This window comes from Staurois parvus, unplaced genomic scaffold, assembly GCF_062004578.1.
Source record: "Staurois parvus isolate SC_StPar_1 unplaced genomic scaffold, SC_StPar_1.0 ptg001903l, whole genome shotgun sequence".
Classification (NCBI taxonomy): domain Eukaryota; kingdom Metazoa; phylum Chordata; class Amphibia; order Anura; family Ranidae; genus Staurois; species Staurois parvus.
In genome coordinates this window covers 265,259-275,555 of record NW_028319699.1, presented here as the reverse complement: position 1 = coordinate 275,555, position 10,297 = coordinate 265,259, and the positions used below count along the sequence as shown (strand labels likewise).

The following is a 10,297-nucleotide window of genomic DNA, read 5'->3' as shown; positions in this document are numbered from 1 at the left end:
CCCAAAAAGAATTCAGCAACTCCTAAGGGGGTAGTGGTACATGTGGGGGCTTGTCCGGGATTTCTCTGTCCAGAGAGTCTGTGAACCCCAGGAAGAAAGGATGGAACTCACACAGATCACTGCCTGGTGCCAAGAGGAGAATGCCAGAATGGTGTGTGGTGTAAAGCCTCCCTGGAGATGACTGGACTGAAGAGCGGGTCGAGCAGATGCTGACAGCCAGCATCCCTGATCAGGGAGTGAGAATCCTCTACATCAGAAGTATTCCAGATGTTCCAAATGTTTTGATACTGACAGAATGGAATAAAGGAATTCATCATCTACTAGAATGATAGAATGTACACCTGTCTGATACAGTAATGGTCCAGGTGTTTAGACCAGTCCACCCTGATGGCAGCACAGAGAGTTCAAGGAAAGGAACCCGGAACCCGAGCCATCCACCTCAGCAGACATAGTGGGAGGCATACCGGTTACATCACTGGTGGTGTCAGCAGGGGTTGTGTGTATCATGAGTGTATGTATTGTGTGTGTGTGTATCATGTATGTGTGTATTGTGCACATGCAACACCTCTTGTGGGTGCCTGCCCTGGAGAGAGGAAGTGAGTGCCTTCTCATCCTGCATGGATCCTGGCTTAGAAGAGGAGACCTGCCTTGTAGTGGAGGTGTGCTGCGCAGTGTACTGGGATGTCCAGGATGGCATAGCTGTGAATGGAGAATTGGATCCCTCTATGACAGGTGATGGGGTTGGGTGGGGTCCCTGCCCCCACCCCCATTATACTCCTGTCATTATTTGTATGTTGCAGTTGCATAGACCTGCTCAGTACTGCTCACCGCATGATGGCCAGGAACAAGCTGCTGCCTCCACTTCCAGAGATAATGGCCTCCCCCACCTCCTATTTGCCCCAACTCTGCCCGAGGAGCTGCCTGTGTCACCGGCAAGAACTGCTCTGAATGGTGAGAGTAGTGTGCTGCCCTTGGGTCTCTGCAGCCCGAACAATGTCACCCGGGCGCTGGCCAGGGACTAATATTTGCGCACCTATAAATATTGCGCGTGGGGAGACTGCATCGGCTGCCCCCTCATGCTATGCCACTGGCAATTAGAGCCTCATGAGCTTCCTGTCACCTGACACAACCATTCACTATTCAGTGTCAGGGGATCCCCCATTACTACACATCTACTATTCAGTGTCAGGAGATCCCCCATTACTACACATCTACTATTCAGTGTCAGGGATCCTCCATTACTACACATCTACTATTCAGTGTCAGGAGATCCTCCATTACTACACATCTACTATTCAGTGTCAGGGGATCCCCCATTACTACACATCTACTATTCAGCATCAGGGGATCCCCCATTACTACACATCTACTATTCAGCGTCAGGAGATCCCCATTACTACACATCTACTATTCAGTGTCAGCCATCCCCCATTACTACACATCTACTATTCAGTGTCAGGGGATCCCCCATTACTACACATCTACTATTCAGTGTCAGCCATCCCCCATTACTACACATCTACTATTCAGTGTAGGGGATCCCCCATTACTACACATCTACTATTCAGTGTCAGGGGATCCCCCATTACTACACATCTACTATTCAGCATCAGGGGATCCCCCATTACTACACATCTACTATTCAGCGTCAGGAGATCCCCATTACTACACATCTACTATTCAGTGTCAGCCATCCCCCATTACTACACATCTACTATTCAGTGTCAGGGGATCCCCCATTACTACACATCTACTATTCAGTGTCAGCCATCCCCCATTACTACACATCTACTATTCAGTGTCAGGGATCCCCCATTACTACACATCTAATATTCAGTGTCAGGGGTCCCCCATTACTACACATCTACTATTCAGTGTCAGGGATCCCCCATTACTACACATCTACTATTCAGTGTCAGGATATCCCCCCATTACTACACATCTACTATTCAGTGTCAGGATATCCCCCGATTACTACACATCTACTATTCAGTGTCAGGAATCTCCATTACTACACATCTACTATTCAGTGTCAGGCATCCCCCATTACTACACATCTACTATTCAGTGACAGGGATCCCCCATTACTACACATTTACTATTCAGTGTCAGGGGTCCCCCATTACTACACATCTACTATTCAGTGTCAGGGGTCCCCCATTACTACACATCTACTATTCAGTGTCAGGGATCCCCCATTACTACACATCTACTATTCAGTGTCAGGCATCCCCCATTACTACACATCTACTATTCAGTGTCAGGGATCCTCCATTACTACACATCTACTATTCAGTGTCAGGAGATCCTCCATTACTACACATCTACTATTCAGTGTCAGGGGATCCCCCATTACTACACATCTACTATTCAGCATCAGGGGATCCCCCATTACTACACATCTACTATTCAGCGTCAGGAGATCCCCATTACTACACATCTACTATTCAGTGTCAGCCATCCCCCATTACTACACATCTACTATTCAGTGTCAGGGGATCCCCCATTACTACACATCTACTATTCAGTGTCAGCCATCCCCCATTACTACACATCTACTATTCAGTGTAGGGGATCCCCCATTACTACACATCTACTATTCAGTGTCAGGGGATCCCCCATTACTACACATCTACTATTCAGCATCAGGGGATCCCCCATTACTACACATCTACTATTCAGCGTCAGGAGATCCCCATTACTACACATCTACTATTCAGTGTCAGCCATCCCCCATTACTACACATCTACTATTCAGTGTCAGGGGATCCCCCATTACTACACATCTACTATTCAGTGTCAGCCATCCCCCATTACTACACATCTACTATTCAGTGTCAGGGATCCCCCATTACTACACATCTAATATTCAGTGTCAGGGGTCCCCCATTACTACACATCTACTATTCAGTGTCAGGGATCCCCCATTACTACACATCTACTATTCAGTGTCAGGATATCCCCCCATTACTACACATCTACTATTCAGTGTCAGGATATCCCCCGATTACTACACATCTACTATTCAGTGTCAGGAATCTCCATTACTACACATCTACTATTCAGTGTCAGGCATCCCCCATTACTACACATCTACTATTCAGTGACAGGGATCCCCCATTACTACACATTTACTATTCAGTGTCAGGGGTCCCCCATTACTACACATCTACTATTCAGTGTCAGGGGTCCCCCATTACTACACATCTACTATTCAGTGTCAGGGATCCCCCATTACTACACATCTACTATTCAGTGTCAGGCATCCCCCATTACTACACATCTACTATTCAGTGTCAGGCATCCCCCATTACTACACATCTACTATTCAGTGACAGGGATCCCCCATTACTACACATTTACTATTCAGTGTCAGGGGTCCCCCATTACTACACATCTACTATTCAGTGTCAGGGGTCCCCCATTACTACACATCTACTATTCAGTGTCAGGGATCCCCCATTACTACACATCTACTATTCAGTGTCAGGCATCCCCCATTACTACACATCTACTATTCAGTGTCAGGCATCCCCCATTACTACACATCTACTATTCAGTGACAGGGATCCCCCATTACTACACATTTACTATTCAGTGTCAGGGGTCCCCCATTACTACACATCTACTATTCAGTGTCAGGGGTCCCCCATTACTACACATCTACTATTCAGTGTCAGGAGATCCCCCATTACTACACATCTACTATTCAGTGTCAGGCATCCCCCATTACTACACATCTACTATTCAGTGTCAGGGATCCCCCATTACTACACATCTACTATTCAGTGTCAGGTTATCCCCCCATTGCTACATGTCTTCTATGCAGTTTCAGGGGTTTCCCCTCATTACTAAACATCTTATATTCAGTGTCGGGATACCCCATTACTACACATCTACTATTCAGTGTAAGGGGATCCCCATTACTTCCTATGAGTACAGAGCTCTGATCAGCAGAGATAAATAGAATATCAGATACAATCCTCCCGTCCAATCACTAACAATGCTGATTCCGGCCTCACACTGTCTGCTGATCCCATTCATGTTCCATACACAAGGAGATGATATCACAATACGAGTCATGTCAGTGGTATTCTGTGCTCATCCTGTGTATGGAGATATCACCGTCTCTACACATGGAGGACAATATTGGGGGGTCTACTCCATTATAACATTTGTCCTATAAAATTCCATTTCCTGGAGATTTATAAAGTGATCGAATATAAATGATTCCAATAAAGAGAAATGAGCTCCATCCATGTAGAGAATAGTTTCATTCATTCCTGGGGGGGGGGGGGGGATTCATTTCCTTCTGGTAACATTCTTCTCTTCTACAGATTGTATGATACTCACCTGACAGACAGTTCCTGCCCCCACCTGGCATCTGGAATAAGAAATAACCCGACACTGAGGACACTGGACCTGTCTGGGAACAATCTGGAGGGTCCTCATTTCGGGGATCTGATGGCGGCTCTGACAACAAGCCGGATAGAGGAATTACAGTGAGTATAACAGGACAGTTCTGGTTGAGCCTTATGTGCTGATGTCATTCTGCCGCGACCGGAGCTCAGAGCAGCAGCCATCTTGGTATGTGTTTTATACACAAATGAATTGTTTTATCTATGTGGATTGTATTTTAAGCTTTTAATAAACACTACACTATATGCTGAACCTTGGGCTCCTGTGGTATTTCCCCCTAGGACGATTCCCTTGTTGATTTTCTAAAGTCTGTTTTCTGGAGAAGTCCGGTCTGCATATATGGCTCTCCGAGATCTTCTATGGAATCAGCACAAATGCTCCTATACCAGTAGTGTTCTGGTGAGTGCATATCCATAAGAGGTGGTGGATTCCCACATTGCATTATGAGCACCTTTTCAATATTTCACCTGGTATTGCTGAACCTTGTAGTATCTACGGATTCCTTCACTGGATGATGAGCACTATTATATTTATCACATTGGTATTGCTGAGACTTGTAGTACCACGGAAATTTTATTCATATTTTATTTTGTTTAATATTTCAATGGTTACATGTGCAATACATTCATATTTTGTCACATAGTTTAATAACATCAGTTGTTCACATTTTTCACCATAACACTTTATGACAGAATTTAATATTTAGCTCTGCACTTCCACTTATACTAGTTCTTGTGGGATTTTGTCCCATTTTGTGCTAGCAGGTCCAAATACTCAGCGCTTGCCAGATATCCTGCATTCCATATATATCGATGACATTATAGATATTCATATACAGTACATGGGCATCTGATCATAATGCAAGTGATCAGAGCATCATACAAATATTTTTCTTCTGGCGTGGCCAACTGCTATTCAGTTCCGGAAGATCTCCCCATTACTGAACATTTGTTACCTAGCGCCATGACTTCCTATGAATACAGAGCTCTGATCAGCAGAGATAAATAGAATATCAGATACAATCCTCCCGTCCAATCACTAGCAATGCTGATTCTGGCCTCACACTGTCTGCTGATCCCATTCATGCTCCATACACAAGGAGATGATAGCACAATACGAGTCATGTCAGTGGTATTCTGTGCTCATCCTGTGTATGGAGATATCACCGTCTCTACACATGGAGGACAATATTGGGGGGTCTACTCCATTATAACATTTGTCTTATAAAATTCTATTTCCTGGAGATTTATAAAGTGATGGAATATAAATGATTCCAATAAAGAGAAATGAGTTCCATCCATGTAGAGAATAGTTCCATTCATTCCTGGGGGGGGGGGGGGATTCATTTCCTTCTAGTAACATTCTTCTCTTCTTCTACAGATTGTCCTATACTCACCTGACAGACAGTTCCTGCCCCCACCTGGCATCTGGAATAAGAAATAACCCGACACTGAGGACACTGGACCTGTCTGTGAACAATCTGGAGGGTCCTCATTTCAGGGATCTGATGGCGGCTCTGACAACAAGCCGGATAGAGGGATTACTGTGAGTATAACAGGACTGACTGAGACAATCATATTCTGGGACAGATTAACATTCAATTGTCTAAATCTTCGGATCTTCTCTAACTCTGTTATCAGCAATAAATTAGACTTTTTCTACAGCTGGCAATAAGTGGATCAAATATCGACAGGTTATAGAATATAAAATGTAAACATTAAAGTGTTACTAAACCCACAACAATACAGTCTGTAGATGCAGTAAAGCATGATTGTGATACTCACTGTGGAACCTAAGGGGTTAATCCTCTGCATTGTGTAAAAAGGCTGATTGATCCTTTCTGCTTTGTTCCTCCCCTTTTTCAAGCAACCACCTCTTATCTTCTGATGAGACAGACTGAACAGTAGGCATTCTGGAAATGCTCAGTTTAGTTTGTATTACTAGAGGTTTATTTTTTCCTTGGGAGGGTGCATGTGATCAGCACAGGGCTAATAAGCGCTGTCTGGACAGAGATCAAGGGTTCTGCATCCTCCAAGAGCAGAAAGAAAACTTCTCCTACAAGATTCAACCATTGCTCTGCTGGACACTGATAGAAATCAAAAGACTGCTATATACTGCTGATGAGAAAAGGTATTTAATAGTTTATATTTACTAAAAGAATTGCATTTCCATGTTGTGTGTACTGTAGGAGACCAGATATAGTGAATGCAGGGTCTGGGGAGAGCGGATACAGTGAATGCGGGGTCTGGGGAGACCGGATATAGTGAATGCGGGGTCTGGGGAGAAGGGATATAGTGAATGCGGGGTCCGGGGAGAGGGGATATAGTGAATGCAGGGTCCGGGGAGAGCGGATATAGTGAATGAGGGGTCCGGGGAGAGGGGATATAGTGAATGCGGGGTCCGGGGAGAGCGGATATAGTGAATGCGGGGTCCGGGGAGAGCGGATATAGTGAATGCAGGGTCCGGGGAGAGCGGATATAGTGAAAGCAGGGTCCGGGGAGAAGGGATATAGTGAATGCGGGGTCCGGGGAGAGGGGATATAGTGAATGCAGGGTCCGGGGAGAGCGGATATAGTGAATGCGGGGTCCGGGGAGAGGGGATATAGTGAATGCAGGGTCCGGGGAGAGAGGATATTGTGAATGCAAGGTCCGGGGAGAGCAGATATAGTGAATGCAGGGTCCGGGGAGAACAGATATAGTGAATGCAATGTCCGGGGAGAGGGGATACAGTGAATGCGGGGTCCGGGATGAGGGGATATAGTGAATGCAGGGTCCGGGAGGAGGGGATATAGTGAATGCAGGGTCCGGGGAGAACAGATATAGTGAATGCAGGGTCCTGGGAGAGGGGATATAGTGAATGCAGGGTCCGGGAAGAGGGGATATAGTGAATGCAGGGTCCGAGGAGAGGGGATATAGTGAATGCGGGGTCTGGGGAGAGCGGATATAGTGAATGCGGGGTCCGGGGAGAGGGGATATAGTGAATGCGGGGTCCGGGGAGAGGGGATATAGTGAATGCGGGGTCCGGGGAAAGCGGATATAGTGAAAGCAGGGTCTGGGGAGAAGGGATATAGTGAATGCGGGGTCCGGGGAGAGGGGATATAGTGAATGCAGGGTCCGGGGAGACCGGATATAGTGAATGTGGGGTCCGGGGAGAGGGGATATAGTGAATGCGGGGTCCGGGGAGAGCGGATATAGTGAAAGCAGGGTCTGGGGAGAAGGGATATAGTGAATGCGGGGTCCGGGGAGAGAGGATATTGTGAATGCAAGGTCCGGGGAGAGAAGATCTAGTGAATGCAGGGTCCGGGGAGAACGGATATAGTGAATGCGGGGTCCGGGGAGAGGGGATACAGTGAATGCGGGGTCCGGGAGGAGGGGATATAGTGAATGCAGGGTCCGGGAGGAGGGGATATAGTGAATGCAGGGTCCGGGGAGGAGGGGATATAGTGAATGCAGGGTCCTGGGAGAGGGGATATAGTGAATGCAGGGTCCGGGAAGAGGGAATATAGTGAATGCAGGGTTCGAGGAGAGGGGATATAGTGAATGCGGGGTCCGCGGAGGGCAGATATAGTGAATGCGGGGTCCGGGGAGAGGGGATATAGTGAATGCGGGTCTGGGGAGAGCAGATACAGTGAATGCGGGGTCCGGGGAGAACAGATACAGTGAATGCGGGGTCCGGGGAGAACAGATACAGTGAATGCGGGGTCCGGGGAGAACAGATACAGTGAATGCGGGGTCCGGGGATAGCAGATATAGTGAATGCAGGGTCTGGGGAAAGGGGATATAGTGAATGCGGGGTCCAGGAAGAGCAGATATAGTGAATGCAGGGTCCGGGGAGAGCGGATATAGTGAATGCAGGGTCCGGGGAGAGCGGATATAGTGAATGCGGGGTCCGGGGAGAGCGGATATAGTGAATGCGGGGTCCGGGGAGAGCGGATATAGTGAATGCGGGGTCCGGGGAGACCGGATATAGTGAATGCGGGGTCCGGGGAGACCGGATATAGTGAATGCGGGGTCTGGGGAGACCGGATATAGTGAATGCGGGGTCTGGGGAGAAGGGATATAGTGAATGCAGGGTCCAGGGAGACCAGATATAGTGAATGCGGGGTCCGGGGAGACCAGATATAGTGAATGCAGGGTCCGGGGAGAACGGATATAGTGAATGCGGGGTCCGGTGAGAACGGATATAGTGAATGCAGGGTCCGGGGAGAGGAGATATAGTGAATGCAGGGTCCGGGGAGAGCGGATATAGTGAATGCAGGGTCCGGGAGGAGGGGATATAGTGAATGTAGGGTCCGGGGAGAGGGGATATAGTGAATGCGGGGTCCGGGGAGAGCAGATACAGTGAATGCAGGGTCCGGGAGGAGGGGATATAGTGAATGTAGGGTCCGGGGAGAGGGGATATAGTGAATGCGGGGTCCGGGGAGAGCAGATACAGTGAATGCAGGGTCCGGGAGGAGGGGATATAGTGAATGCGGGGTCCGGGGAGAGGAGATATAGTGAATGCGGGGTCCAGGGAGAGCAGATATAGTGAATGCGGGGTCCGGGGAGAGCAGATATAGTGAATGCGGGGTCCGGGGAGAGCAGATATAGTGAATGCAGGGTCTGGGGAAAGGGGATATAGTGAATGCGGGGTCCAGGGAGAGCAGATATAGTGAATGCAGGGTCCGGGGAGAGCGGATATAGTGAATGCAGGATCCAGGGATTGCGGATATAGTGAATGCGGGGTCCGGGGAGAGCGGATATAGTGAATGCAGGGTCCGGGGAGAGCGGATATAATGAATGCGGGGTCCGGGGAGAGCGGATATAGTGAATGCAGGGGACGGGGATTGCGGATATAGTGAATGCGGGGTCCGGGGAGAGCGGATATAGTGAATGCGGGGTCCGGGGTTTAGTAACATTACATTTATTTTGGTATCTGTATAAATAGATGACATTAAAGATGCTCATACATGGGAGAATCTGATCTTAATGCAATGAGTGATTAGAACATCAAACAAATTCTTTTCATCTGGCGTGCTATTCAGTTCCGGAAGATCTCCCCATTACTGAACATTTGTTACCTAGCGCCATGACGTCCTATGAGTACAGAGCTCTGATCAGCAGAGATAAATAGAATATCAGATACAATCCTCCCGTCCAATCACTAGCAATGCTGATTCCGGCCTCACACTGTCTGCTGATCCCATTCATGCTCCATACACAAGGAGATGATAGCACAATACGAGTCATGTCAGTGGTATTCTGTGCTCATCCTGTGTATGGAGATATCACCGTCTCTACACATGGAGGACAATATTGGGGGGTCTACTCCATTATAACATTTGTCTTATAAAATTCTATTTCCTGGAGATTTATAAAGTGATCGAATATAAATGATTCCAATAAAGAGAATGAATTCCATCCATGTAGAGAATAGTTCCATTCATTCCTGGGGAAGGGGGGGGGGATTCATTTCCTTCTGGTAACATGCTTCTCTTCTTCTACAGATTGGTTGGTAATCACCTGACAGACAGTTCCTGCCCCCACCTGGCATCTGGAATAAGAAATAACCCGACACTGAGGACACTGAACCTGTCTAAGAACAATCTGGAGGGTCCTCATTTCAGGGATCTGATGGCGGCTCTGACAACAAGCCGGATAGAGGAATTACAGTGAGTATAACAGGACTGACTGAGACAATCATATTCTGGGACAGATTAACATTCAATTGTCTAAATCTTCGGATCTTCTCTAACTCTGTTATCAGCAATAAATTAGACTTTTTCTACATCTGGCCATAAGTGGACCAAATATGGACAGGTTTAGTAAGGACCAGCCGAGATCTGACCCATCTATGGGCAGGCTGGTTGTACTGAAGATGATCCGTCAATCACATTCAG

At 47.3% G+C, this 10,297-nt stretch overlaps 1 protein-coding gene across 1 annotated transcript; it reads left to right on the top strand.

Annotated features, from left to right (window-relative positions):
• Positions 1-4,337: 4,337 nt before the first annotated feature.
• LOC149433841 (ribonuclease inhibitor-like) lies at positions 4,338-10,073 on the top strand (the record flags this gene model as incomplete). The annotated part of the gene is made up of 3 exons (XM_089664381.1): positions 4,338-4,502; positions 5,800-5,964; positions 9,905-10,073. Coding segments are annotated over 3 exons (499 nt in total), but the record flags the coding sequence as incomplete, so codon positions are not given.
• Positions 10,074-10,297: the final 224 nt, after the last annotated feature.